The sequence below is a fragment of the Pimephales promelas genome, chromosome 22 (assembly GCF_988280905.1).
Source record: "Pimephales promelas chromosome 22, fPimPro1.hap1.1, whole genome shotgun sequence".
Lineage (NCBI taxonomy): Eukaryota > Metazoa > Chordata > Actinopteri > Cypriniformes > Leuciscidae > Pimephales > Pimephales promelas.
In genome coordinates, this window is record NC_142790.1 from 16,076,124 (window position 1) to 16,090,667 (window position 14,544).

General features: G+C 37.5%; 1 protein-coding gene across 1 annotated transcript; it reads left to right on the forward strand.

The window, feature by feature from the left end:
- Positions 1 to 720: 720 nt before the first annotated feature.
- ngdn (neuroguidin, EIF4E binding protein) lies at positions 721 to 4,224 on the forward strand. The gene is made up of 11 exons (XM_039666702.2): positions 721 to 845; positions 1,077 to 1,136; positions 1,246 to 1,317; positions 1,463 to 1,600; positions 2,020 to 2,104; positions 2,193 to 2,245; positions 2,404 to 2,518; positions 3,218 to 3,392; positions 3,537 to 3,684; positions 3,935 to 3,995; positions 4,081 to 4,224. Exons 1-11 carry the CDS (start codon positions 822 to 824, stop codon positions 4,098 to 4,100), a joined length of 951 nt encoding a protein of 316 aa, XP_039522636.2. The 5' UTR covers positions 721 to 821; the 3' UTR covers positions 4,101 to 4,224.
- The last annotated feature ends 10,320 nt before the right edge of the window (positions 4,225 to 14,544 follow it).

Sequence of the window (14,544 nt, forward strand, 5' to 3'; positions counted from 1 at the left end):
CTGTGTGGTTTATATAGACCATGCTGACCTAATCAGACCTGGGTGTAGTCTTGATGGCATCATAAAATGACTGCAAGAGAATTAGGCTCCAAATAGGCCTAACTTCTTTAGCAACTTTCCCTCATTACAAGCACAGCATAATGCCGCTTATAGTTTCACAAGACTATGGGCTTCTTCTTCTGCTTCTTCCTCTCCTTTCATTGTCCAAATATCTTATTGGGACTTTCTTTCTCTATACTCTGATCTGCACAAACTTCATCTGTCAAATGCAATACTTTGGATAGACCTAGTAATGCAGATTTACTTTTCTTTCTCACTGAATTATATTCTTATCTAATAAAATGTGTTAGTCCTTATTCAAAATTGATCTCTGTCTGGATCACTGCAACAACCAACAGGTCCAAAAACCAGCAAGAGTACCACCTTTGGCTGGTGTAAGAATTTTAGCAGGAATGGTAAGCAAAATAGTGTAAGAAATAATTTCATATTGGAATAATTTAATATTTGTTTTTCATTAGGCCTACATTTTGACATTGGCTGGATACAACCTATAGCTAGCCTACCTATTCTATTTTTGGAGTTACTTTTGACTGAAATAAATAGAGTCAATTAACAATGTACGAAGTTTGTGTAGTAGGCTAATTAAAGCACGTTGACCCCCCCCCCCCCCCTTTTTTTTTACAGTCTATGGTTGAAACCAGTTGAAACACGAAAAAGTCCTGACAAATGTTGACTAATTGTCGAAAGGCTATTTTTTTTTTTAATCGCCTGCCACTAGTTTTGTCCCTACGCGGTACCCGTATCGGTGTGGTTAATCCAAAATGGCGACAACCGCAGTTGGAAACGTGAGTTGTTCTTTAACTTTTATTAAATAAGTTAGTCCTTATTTGAACGTATACATAGATGTGCTGTAATAAGTCTAGTATATTATAGTTTTATCGTCGATTTTCTATGAAATTGTCTGTTAGTTCGCGGATAAATTACAAGATGCGGCCAAATTCACGTTGGCTAACCGGATAGCCTTCATGATCTCTATTCTCTGCCAAATAGTTAACTAATATAGTTGTCTTTTGCAGGATGTTATTGACACTGACCTGCCCACTGCCGTGAGTCTACTCAACAGTCTCACAGAACAGGTCTGTAATGTAATTAGATGGACAGCATTACAATTGGTTGATATAATTGAGATATGAGGAGAATCAATGTGGAGAAGATATGATGATGACGACCCTTGTACATTTTCAGGTTGCTTCAGTAACAAGTCATGTTCGGGATATGATAAAGAAAGTCAGAGAGAAAGCGCTTCAGACTTCTAAGGTAGAACTATTTTTATGGTATTAAAATACACACTCTCTCTCTCTCTCTCTCTCTCTCTCTCACACACACACACACACACACACACACACACACACACACACACACACACACACACAATGTTTATGACTTTTCCTTTTCGCTCTAGGGTTTATCTTTTCTGGACTTGAGATATCATCTGTTACTGTTTTACTTGCAAGATATTACTCATTTGATCAGTTTAAAGACACAAGGAGAAAGTTTGAAGGACAACAGCGCCATCCACAGGCTGGTCACCATAAGGACGGTACGACATAAAAAAACTGTCAGATTTAAATTTCCTTTGCTCATTGATTGAATATATTTGTTTTAGCCAATATTCCCTTAACCGTATATAACAAATCAAAGAGTTTCATCCATTTTTTTCAAATACCTCAAATTAATTCATTCTCTACAATAAATTCTCAGTTTTCAGAGTTCTGCCTGTTCAGGCTTCAAATCAAATGTGATAATGCAATAAACTACATGTTTAATAAGTAAATAAACTTTAGTTTTTGCCTCGTGCCTTGGTTAATTTCTGACTCTGGTACATAGTTAAAATTCACACACTCTATGCATCAGGTCACATCTGTTATAAATCATTAAACTTCATTATTCTACAGTATTCAGTTTACTTTTAATGCTTTGCCTATGCTTAAAGTGTATTTTGCTGTCTATGTTGTGTAGGTTTTGGAGAAGATGCGTCCCCTAGATCAAAAGCTGAAATATCAGATTGATAAATTAGTGCGGACTGCAGTGACAGGAAGCCTATGTAAGATTTTTGATGTTCTTGTTATTGATTTGCAAATTTTAAGAACACTGAACCAAAAGTTTACTGACTTTGATGGTGTTTCTTCCAGCTGAAAATGACCCTCTACACTTTCGCCCTAACCCTCAGAATCTGGTTAGCAAGGTAAAGCTCTTGTCATGTAATATAACAAGAATCAATGCAATAATGATCCAATCACAGACTCTTGAGCATTTTTCTATTTAAATCCAAACAGCGGCTTATTTGGCCGGGGCAGAGTACGTATAATTTTGATTTCAAATTGCTGTATTTCTTCCACACAGCTCAGTGAATCTGAGAATTCAGGTGATGAGGGTGAAGAAGAAAAAACAAAAGGGGAAAAAGAGGCTTCATCCAGCAGGAGATATGTACCTCCTCGAATTGCTCCAATGCACTACGGTAAGTCCATTTATTTTGGAACAGTTCATTTTATCTTTATTTCTCATTAGGGTTCAGATGTAGAGACATATTTGCAGTTAAATTTTTGCTGATAATTTACTCACCCCCATGTCATCCAAGATGTCCATGTCTATCTTTCTTCAGTCGAAAAAGAAATTAAGGTGTTTGATGAAAACATCCCAGGATTTTCTCCATATAATGCACTTCAATGGGAACCAAACTGTTCAAGGTCCAAATGAGAGTTTCATTGCAGCTTCAAAGAGCTTTAAACGACACCAGACGATGAATAAGGGTCTTATCAAGGATCCTTCGAGTCGTGACTCGAAAAAAGATTTGTTCATTTTGATGAATGAGTTTGAGCAGGAGAGTCATCACAGAACAGAGCAAGGCAAGCATTTGAGCTTATAAAACGTAAACCTTTTTATTTATTTTTGAAATGACCTATCGTTTCGCTAGATGAGACCCTTATTCATCGTCTGGTGTCGTTTAAAGCCCAGAAAAGACCAGAAACTGTCTGGTTACTGATATTCTTCTAAATATAAAAAAATCGGCTGAATGGATTCAAAAACGGTAAAACTCAACAGTTTAACTCTGGGGGAGTTGTAAAATGAGCCTATTTCCAAAAAAAATTGGAGTATCCCTTTAAAAGTGAACTGCTCCTTTTATACTTATCCCAAACCCTCTACCGTCCATACACAGATGGGGACACGACGGAAGCAGACCGGCAGAAGGAGCACATTGACAAACAGAAGAAAGCGGCTCTCCGCAGCTCCGTGATCCAGGAGCTCCGACAGCAATACAGCGACGCTCCGGAGGAGATCCGAGACCGCAGAGACTTCCAGACTGAGCGGGAGAGTCGAGAGGAGCAGAACAGGTACATCATCCCGAGGTTCTAGATAATAGAGAGTATCTTGAACCTAGTTTCACGGTTACCTAGTTAGATTACATGTAAATGAAGCGCTTGATATAGTCTTTCAGATGTGTTTTCCTAATACTCTCAGAAAATATTTTGTGAAAGGAAAAACTATGAGGAGTCCATGATGGTCCGTCTCAGTATGACACGTGAGCAGAGGCTCAGGAAGAGAGGAATGATGGGGATGGCATCACAGCTGAGTAACATCACACGATTCGGTGACATCACTGTTCTGACAGGGGGAGAAGCACAGGTGAGCTGGACAATGGCATCATGGGTAGTTTGGCATATCTTTCAAAAGTTCCAGTTGCCGTTGTAGTGACACATAGCGGTAGCTGCATGTGTATTTCTGCAACCACTGAAATCCACTCGCGTACAATGGACATGTAGAAATGCAGCGTTTATAAAAACTTAATGTGGTAAATCTAGTGAGCTAAAACTCATGTACTGATCTCAGATCCTTCATTTTAGAAAATGTGCCTGTGTATTTTCTCTTTTCATAGGATATTGGTAATTCGAAACCCAAGAAAAAGAAGAAAACAATTAAGAAAAGTAAAAAGAAAAGTAAGTATTTGTTTTGTATGTTATGAGTGCTTTCAAAAACATAAGCTTCCAGTGTTGCGTTTTAATACGTTTTTTATGGTTTCAGTTTTCAGGAAGCACAAGTAAACCTCTGATGCAAAGGAGAACGTTTCAGGGAATTTCAACAAAAATTTTGGGGGGGTTTTCAGGATTCTAAATAATCTGCTTGGGACAGTTTCCATTTTCCTTCCATTAAAGGTGCTATATGGAACTTTTCTTTTAAAATGAATCCTTTTTTTATTGCATGAGTGTGAAGGGGTTTTTTAATCACACATTACAATGATCCACTTGTCGGGTTTTGCCATTACCTCTGAAGGCCAGCATTGCTATTTCTATGTGAAGTCTCCGGGTCGGATTTTCTGCTAAATCCATCGGATGTGACGTGCATGCGCGCTCCCGAGCCTCTCTCCTTTTTATATACAGTCTATGCGACGGCACTGCAGCGAACGACATGGAGTCTGATAACATCAAAAAATGACCTGCCTCCAGCACAACACACACTCCAAAACAAACTCCACAGAAATATAAAAAACTAAAATGTATCTTCTGAAACTCATCAGGCCAAACGTGAATCGGATCGACTTGACGAAAACATGAATCAACATCGGCAGAGCGTTTGAATTATGGAGAGACCTCCGCTATTTTTATTGTGATAAATTACAAGTTTTCAGATATGCTGAAATAATAGTAAACTCTAATGAAACTACAACATATTTGAGAAATGAATACAAAAGACAGTTCCAGGATAGGAGCAAAAAGCCAACTACAGCTCGCTGCATCCTGCGGTGGATATCCAACCCGGCCCACATCCAAGTGTGACGTCAGAAGCCACGCCCATCCATGTGTGACGTCGGAAGCCTCGCCCATGTCCAAAGACGGCACGTGACTCAGTTTGTTGTGATTCGTGTACGCATGCGCAAAATGCCGCTGGTATTCCTGTCGGAATATGTTTATGGTTGTTATCATAGTTATTGGTTTATAATTAAGATGAGGTTATTTATGTAGAGATGTGGCACTACAGATTATTGGTGCAGTTAAATTGCGATGCTTTGGCAGGTTTGGAATCGTCTAAATCACAAGCACTCCTTTAACAGCTGTATTGGACAATACCTTTGCATTGCTCACTGGTTTTGTAAGTTAATGACAAGTAAACAATGTACCTTAAAACGATATTTTTGAATTTTGAACTTTTGAACTTAAACTAAAACGAGTTTTTATCTCTTTCTTAATTATATGGGATCCAAACTGCACTTATAGTTACCTCTTCTAAAAAATAATTTAAAAAACTTTTTCAAACATTTCTTTCTATGTGGTTATAGAAATATTGCATTTTTACAAATTAAGAATTCACCTGTTAATGCCTGTTATAGCAAATTACTTTGAAATCAAATAATAGAACAGCAGAATGGAATTTATGTAAACCTTAAATTAAAGAACCAATATGGTGAAACTCGAAAAATTTGAATATCGTGCAAAAGTTCATTTATTTCAGTAATTCAACTAAAAGCTGATACTAATATATAATATACTCATTATTCATGATATGCAAAGTGAGATATTTCACGCCTTTATGTGTTATAAATTTGATGATTACGGCATATAGCTATGTTGAATTACTGAAATAAATGAACTTTTGCACAATATTCTAATACATAAAAAAACAGTTAATCTCTCGCTTCCCCTTCTGTGCAGGTTTTATGAGTTTAACATATCAAAATATCATCATAGTTCAAAATATCTTGGTCACAAATGAATTTTTTAATGTAATATTTTGTGTTAATACATCAAGTTTACACATATGGTTAAAAATGACCCATTTATGCAAGTGCGATAACTTTTTGTTAAAATAACCAGTCAGTTGTTCAGAGCAAATCCCTACACAATCGGAGGCTGCTGCTTTAGGACCCCGGTTACAGGACCCTTGTTTTAGTTTGTACGTACATAGTTCGAAAGACATTTAATCTCAGGAGTACTTTTATAATGTGTTTTTTTATTCAAAATGCATCAGAGGCATTTACAAAAATGTAAATTTATACAAAACAAATTAAAAATGTATATAAATCTTATTCAACTGAAAAGTGGTGTGAGTCCTAGTTTCTTGAATTATACTGTATATTGATTAACCTCCTTAAGTTTAACTAATTTGCTCATTATCAGATAAAATAACGATGGAATCAACACATGCAGTCACTAAATGATATGGCCAGATATCAGAAGGCAAAACTCGAGAATGATTCAAGCATGAATTTATTTATATATACATATGTATTTATTTATATTATACGAAAGAACAAAATTATTTATGCTAGAACAAAAGCACCAAAAAGATCCCCCGTTTCAGTTGCTGCAGGAATGGCTTCAACTCTGAGAGAGAGAGAGAGATACAAATGAGTTTAACATGTTCAAATATATATTTCAGATTTAACACTAAACAGTTATGAAATGTTGGAGTTGTAGAGAGAGAAAGTCAAATTGAATATTCATGTTACTGACGTCTAATTCCAAAGTCCAAATGTGTAAATGTAAAAGTTACAGCCAACAATTGAATGGTCTCCTTTCTTTCCTCAATTGTTTGTCAATTTGTCAGTTAAAATCTTCCACTTCACTGAAATAGTTATCAGAGAACAGTCACTGTTGTGTTACTGTAACAGAATTATCAGTAACAAAAGGGTGCACTGGGCATTGTGCAAAAATAATTAATAATCTACTCTGACCTGCAATGATAATCCAGACCAGAAAGGAAGACCTGCTCAGCCTCCTGTGAGGAGATATCCCAGCCAGGAGACAGCCAGGGCATTTATGATTGCCTATGAAAAAAGTAAATATAAATGTACAATGATATCATATTCTTTTTCAAGCAGAATAAGATTTACAGGATGTAACGTCACACATAAACACTAAAATAATATATTTTAATATTTACCCTTAATCCAAATAACAACATGAAATTGGTGAATTAATAATAGTAGGCTAGAGTAGACATAACAAAATTCTCAGTTGAGAGTATACTGATACTAAATACACCAAGAGACATCACAGGGGAGTTAAATGACCAATCAATGCAAATTCAATGCAAGTTGAAGATAATTCATAGCTCTAAAACAACATCATCAAACCTTATTGATTCGAATTACGTCGATATTTTGACAATTTATTTCATATCGCGGGCTTTCGCTCTAATTGCGGAGCAGGCCTGCTAGTCAATAAGTGATCAGCCGCACACATTACAAACTACTAATAAAGTGATAAGAGCTGCTTACAATCTCATTCTCATACAGCTCATTCGTATTATGTTAAACAGTGTACTAAAACCGCAAGTGTGTTTTGTGCATTTTGTTTCGCAGTTACCTTCGTCTTTTAGTCCTCTCTTCTCCATAGTTCTTCCTGTTTTTAAAGGGTAACTAAACACCAAAACAACTATTTTTAGTTAATGATCTGTAAGAATGGAGCTTCATAAATGCTGTTCATTGATACATTTTTTGACAATTGAGTATAAAGTGTTTTGATTTTCAAATATATGGTGTAAAAACGTCTGAGTGCTGCCCTCTTCAGGTTAAACGGAAAGCTCCTGCAGTAGGGGTACTTTCTGACGTAGGGAACTCTCAAACGCCACTCTGTCACGCCCTTGGCAGCCCCTGGTATTAAAGCATCTGGTTCCGTCAAAACTACTGTAGCGAGTCATGCAGGAGTTGGGTTTATGAGTATTGAAAACGATCAGGATAGCATAGCCTATATTAGCATCTAGTTAGCATAGCATTTATATAGTTATTTAGATTATTTTTGAAAACGATCAGGATAGAGTATTGTTGCATCTATTTAGCATAGCATTATATAGATAATTTAGATTATTTTGTGTAGCTAGTAGCATACAGTTAGGATAGCTTCAAGTTAGCATAGATTTATCAGTGTTTAGTACAGTGATCAGGATAGTAACGGAATAGAGGTGGACATGGGCTTCTCCACACGCAGTGCCAAACACTGCTCCTCCTGCATGGACTCCTCCACCGCAGCGGCGTCTTGATGTGAGTGATCATGGATATTTTAATCACAATTTATGGTTAGGATAAAGTTAATCCTCTGGGGTCGACAAACGAGCCGGCGCATTTTGCTGGATTTTTTCACATAGCGGCAGAATATCAATATGAATATATGCCCACAGAGCGCGCGCTATTGAGATCAACTCGACGACAAAACTCATCAAATGCCGGTCGCAATGCGGGAGTTAAGACCGCAGTTTGAGCCAGCGTCTCTGGATTTGGCCCTGTGTCTACATACAATTCACCCTCATCCACTTCAGGTGAGTGAAGGTGAGGGAGAAAAGTCCTCGACTTCAAATGGCCGCTCTGTTGCAAAGGCAACTACTTGCGTCACTCCAGTCTCTCTCTATTTTAGAGTCTGACAGCAGCTGTCACTCACGGCGGGTCTCAGGTGCACGCCCCTGGCCCCGCTGGGGTCTGCCCATTTTTTCAGCATTTTTCAAATATTGCTAGTGGGTGGAGTCAGGCTAGATACCCTTTAAACGTTAACGAGAATGTGCCCAATTTGGGCATGGGCGTGGTAGCTTCTGACGTCACACTTGGATGGGGCCAGGTTGGATATCCACCGCAGGATGCAGCGAGAGGCTCCTCCAAAAAGCAGGTGCTTCAGGATGTAACTTTTTTATTTTATGTATGTACTAGATCTACTGTCTTAACGTCACTCATCCCACTACGATCATATTGTTTATAATACACATTTCCAGTACAATAATGTTACTTCCTACGATCTTACCCTTAGGCCGTGTGTCCACCAAAGCGTTTTTAGCCAGCTGAAAACGCTAGACGCTCTGCTGAAGACGCCGTGCTTGAGAGCGTTTTGGCAGCGCAGCGTTTTTTCCGTTGAGACATTTCGTTGCTATGATACAGAATATCCGCAGCAGTTTGAATGTTGTGACAGTTGGTCGGTGTGGTATTAGTGATGAGCGCTGCGTTTTATCCAAAGTTGAACATTTTTCAACTCCCAGTGACCAATAAAAACGCTGGGCGCTCGGCGCTTCAGCGTGAAAAAACACGCTCAGCGCCTCGGTACGCTCATGGCATTTAAAAAACGTGGCGCTCTCATTGAAAACAAACGCCAGGCGCGTGGAAAAACACTTTGGTGGACACACGGCCTTACACTGAAATTGTTCAGTGTAGTTCACTAACCTTTTTCGTCATCATATTATACGTTCACCTATGTTGACAGTGCTGATCGTGAAAGATACATGAATAGTTAGTGAAATGCCTTGTGCACGGAGTATTAGTTCAACGTCAAGCTGATAAAAGTAGCCAATTACTGTAACGTTGCCAGCATGTTGTGTGATGCGTTCTCTGGTGTGTTGAAAGTCTCAGTGTGTCCGACGTGTACCATGAGTGCTCGCTCTTGTGTTCAACAAGAGCACGATCCCTCTTGTAAAAATTGGTTGCAATCTTAAAACTCACCGATAGAGGCCACTAAAAATACATATAGGCAGCACCTTTAACAAAATTGTATATTAAAAAATGTGTGGAGCTTTTTATGTAATTTTAGTTAATGCAAGATGTTGATCTCAGTATCGATCGGATTAGCATAACCAAGTACATTCTTTAGTAAGACATTCTTGTAAATGTGATGGATGCTAGTATCGTTCTACTATGTTTACAATATTTTCATATTTAATTGAATATAATTTAAATTTTTGTGCTGATTGAAAAGAATTCCAATTCTACACCATTAATTTTGCAGGAAATGAAGACATGATTGTGATGCTGTCAAGAGTTTAACATTTTTTCAACCCATGTAGAGTCTGCGTCCATTAAAGTGGCCATCACTTTTTAACTGCTGTTTTGAATGCTTTTTATATTAAATGTGGCCAATGACCTCAAAATCATGATACACAGAACTGTTTCTTGTACAGGATTTGTTCAAATTTTGATGTTTATTGTAATGGCCAGTGGGTCTCAATATGTCTAATAGGTGTGCTGTATAACACTTTAAACAGAAGATTTCAGGACACAAGGGATGGATTATAAAAGAATTAGGGTAAGATGCCAGCCTTAAAGGGATAGTTCACCCAAAAATGAAAATTCTGTCATTATTTGTTGTAAACCTGAATGATTTTCTTTCTTTTGTTGAACACAAATGATATTTAGAAGAATGTGGTTAACCAAAAAGTTTCTGGATCCCATTGACTTCCATAGTATATATTTTTTTCATACTATTGAATTCAATGGGGACTATTAACTGTTTGGTTGAATGTATAAGTTCAACTGTATGAATTCAAATGGAATGATTTACTCAATTAGCTTATAGGTTTTAATGAAAAGTAAAGATGTTTGACATGTACATCACATGCATGGAATTATAAAAATAACCCCAATCAATTACAAAATATGTTTTAACCCTAAAACCGTATTCTGGACAAATGTGGGCAAAATAGTTGATTTATTTTTAAAAATTACTTCCCTTGATCTGTATGCCTCCAGCTCTGGAAGGGTCTAGAGCTTCCATTTTTGCACTCAGGTCTAAATCCCATGGCCCTCTATCATAATCCAGAGTTTCAAGAAGATTGTAGAAATTATTTTTTCGCACAAAAAAAAAAACGACAGGGGTAACACTGATCTTCTCAGGATTCTCTGATCTTCTTGAAACTCTGGATTCTGATAGAGGGCCATGGGATTTAGACCTGAGTGCAAAAATGGAAGCTCTAGCCCCTTCCAGAGTGCAAAAATGGAGGCTCTAAACCCTTCCAGAGCTGAGATATTGAGATCCAGAGTTTCAAGAAGATTGGAGAAACTTATTTTTTCGCACAAAAAAAAAAAAAAAAAAAAAAAAAAAAACGACAGGGGTAACACTGTCGTTTTTTTGGGGGGATCGAAATTTTCAGTTTCTCTGATCTTCTTGAAACTCTGGATTCTGAGAGGGCTACGGGACTTAGACCTGAGTGCAAAAATGGAGGCTCTAGACCCTTCCAGAGCTAAGATATTGAGATCCCACGTAGCATTTATGCCATTATAAATATCTCAGCTCTGGAAGGGTCTAGAGCCTCCATTTTTGCACTGAGGTCTAAGTCCCATGGCCCTCTATCAGAATCCAGAGTTTTAAGAAGATTGGAGAAATTGTTTTTTCGCACAAAAAAAAAAATGACAGGGGTAACTGTCGTTTTTTTTTTTTTTTGGGGGTCAAAATTTTGAGTTTCTCTGATCTTCTTGAAACTCTGGATTCTGATAGAGGGCCGTGGGACTTGGACCTGAGTGCAAAAATGGAGGCTCTAGACCCTTCCAGAGCTGAGATATTGAGATCTCACGTAGCATTTATGCCATTATAAATATCTCAATATCTCAGCTCTGGAGATAGGGTCTAGAGCCTCCATTTTTGCACCTGCCCTTATGAAACCCTCCATCTCTCCACCTGCCCTTATGAGTCCCTCCATCTCTCCACCTGCCTTTACAAGACCCTCTATCTCTCCACCTGCCCTTATTGCCTCAGATTGTGAAGCGCAGCGCAGCAACAAGTTCCGGTACGAAGGCACAGTCCCCTCTGGTGAATTCATCAGAATAATGCCGCAGAATGGGAACCGCTGTGTTGAGTTGGCAGTAGGATGTGATGTTCAGCGCCTGTAAATACATGCTTGTAGTTTGAATAAAGCTTTGTTTCATGTGTTTCATGTGATTGACTGACTTGTACATGCATTTGTTTTTTGTGATGGTTACTTTTATTTGTTCTTTTACTCATTTATTCATTTTTCTTATTGTTGTCAGTATAATTATTTAATTAATGTATCCATTAATTCATCGATTGACTGACAATTGAGATGTTTCACTGTATTTATCAATATAAATGTATTCATGCATAACTGTCATATGACAAAACAAATTACATTTTGCTTGTTATATTAAATTATATTTTAGTATATTAAAAAGTTATATAATTAAGTATTGGTCAGCATTGAATATTATTATTTTGTTCAAGTTTTGGGGTGGGCTTACAATGCAATGTAACCTGCCCGTCTCCTTTATGCAGACATTACAAATGCATAGGAAAACTGTTCTAGGTTGTGCTGTCGAGTCAATGATGTTATGAAGTGTTAGTGCACCTGTTGCTCATATAATTTAAACTTATAAACTTATTACGTACAAGATCATGGAAAGATGCCATAACAGTCATAATGACAAAATAGAAAACATAAAGATCATTGGTTTGTGTACATCATAATATGACATCATAATATAATATTTATACAGAGGAAAAAGGAACAATAAAAGGCTAAATATCTTTAACTAGTTCTTCATAATACATAAAAAATGTTGTTTTGTTATTGTTATAAGTCTGAGGGATGAAACAACAAATTCATCAAGAAAAGGAGGAAAACTTAAAAGAGAAACTTTTTGGGTATAAAATAAAGAAATTAACAATATATATTCAAGAGTTGACGATTTGGGGGTTTCTTGATAAAAAAAATATCGTTATAAGAATAACACTGTGGGTCACATTAGTAGGGTTTAAAATAAAACAACTTAAAAGCCTTAAAGGCAGCTGTTTCTTCAACAATACCACAACAAAATGAGCAAGTTTCATCAATGTCAAGATATTTATAGATAGAATAATTAAACGTGTCGTTGTTCATTTCTTTTAAGTTGTTACGCTTGTGATATGATGATAACGCGTCGTAGTAGGTCACATGATAACGTCAACATGGCAGATGTCCGGTTCTCATTCATACTCAACGACATTTGGCTATAAATACCTCTTTTAGTGCTCGTTGAGTAAGTACTTATTGAAATTAAGTACCTATTCATTGATTATGCGGTTTCGGACGCAGCCCTTATCTCAGCTCTGGAAGGGTGTAGAGCCTCCATTTTTGCACTCAGGTCTAAGTCCCATGGCCCTCTATCAGAATTCAGAGTTTCAAGAAGATCAGAGAAACTCAAAATTTCGACCAAAAAAAAAAAAAACGACAGTGTTACCCCTGTCGTTTTTTTTTTTGTGCGAAAAAATAAGTTTCTCCAATCTTCTTTTGATTGGAGAAACTTAATTTTTCGACCGAAAAATAAAAACGAAAGGGGTACCACTGTCGTTTTTTTTTGGGGGGGGTTAATTTTTGAGTTTCGATATCTCAGCTCTGGAAGGGTCTAGAGAGCCTCCATTTTTGCACTCAGGTCTAAGTCTCACGGCCCTCTATCAGAATCCAGAGTTTTGAGAAGATTGGAGAAACTTAATTTTTCGCCCGAAAAAAAAAAAACGACAGTGGTACCCCTTTCGTTTTTTTTTCGGGTTAAATTTTTGAGTTTCGATATCTCAGCTCTGGAAGGGTCTAGAGCTTCCATTTTTGCAGTCAGGTTTAAGTCTCATGGCCCTCTATCGGAATCTAGAGTTTTGGGAAGACTGGAGACACTTAATTTTTTGCCCGAAAAAAAAAAAAACAAAACGAAAGGGGTACCACTGTCGTTTTTTTTTTTCGGGTCGAATTTTTGAATTTCAATATCTCAGCTCTGCAAGGGTCTAGAGCTTCCATTTTGCAGTCAGGTTTAAGTCTCACGGCCCTCTATCAGAATCCAGAGTTTTGAGAAGATTGGAGAAAATTAATTTTTCGCCCGAAAAAGAAAGACGAAAGGGGTACTACTGTCGTTTTTTGTCTCGGGTCGAATTTTTGAGTTTCGATATCTCAGCTCTGGAAGGGTCTAGAGCCTCCATTTTTTCACTCAGGTCTAAGTCTCATGGCCTTCTATCAGAATCCAGAGTTTTGAGAAGATTGGAGAAAATTAATTTTTCGCCCGAAAAAGAAAAATGAAAGGGGTACCACTGTCGTTTTTTGTCTTGGGTCGAATTTTTGAGTTTCGATATCTCAGCTCTGGAAGGGTCTAGAGCCTCCATTTTTTCACTCAGGTCTAAGTCTCATGGCCTTCTATCAGAATCCAGAGTTTTGAGAAGATTGAAGAAACTTAATTTTTCGCCCAAAAAAAAAAAACGAAAGGGGTACCACTGTCGTTTTTTTTTTCGGGTTGAATTTTTGAGTTTCGATATCTGAGCTCTGGAAGGGTCTAGAGCCTCAATTTTTGCACTCAGGTCTAAGTCTCATGGCCCTCAATCAGAATTTGGGAAGATTGGAGAAACTTAATTTTTCGCCCAAAAAAAAAAACGTAAGGGGTACCACTGTCGTTTTTTTTTTCGGGTCGAATTTTTGAGTTCCGATATCTCAGCTCTGGAAGGGGCTAGAGCCTCAATTTTTGCACTTAGGTCTAAGTCTCATGGCCCTCTATCAGAATTTGGGAAGATTGGAGAAACTTAATTTTTCGCCCAAAAAAAAAAAACGTAAGGGGTACCACTGTCGTTTTTTTTTCGGGCCGAATATTTGAGTTTCGATATCTCAGCTCTGGAAGGGGCTAGAGCCTCCATTTTTGCACTCAGGTCTAAGTCTCATGGCCCTCTATCAGAATTTGGGAAGATTGGAGAAACTTAATTTTTCGCCCAAAAAAAAAAACCGTAAAGGGTACCACTGTCTTTTTTTTTTCGGGCCGAATTTTTGAGTTTCGAT

Bases quoted from the DNA above. Each gene is read 5' to 3' on its own strand.
- ngdn (XM_039666702.2), top strand. From the start codon at position 822: ATGGCGACAACCGCAGTTGGAAAC. The intron at 2,246-2,403 runs GTAAAGCTCTTG...TCTTCCACACAG, and splicing joins CTCAGAATCTGGTTAGCAAG to CTCAGTGAATCTGAGAATTC. The intron at 2,519-3,217 runs GTAAGTCCATTT...GTCCATACACAG, and splicing joins AATTGCTCCAATGCACTACG to ATGGGGACACGACGGAAGCA.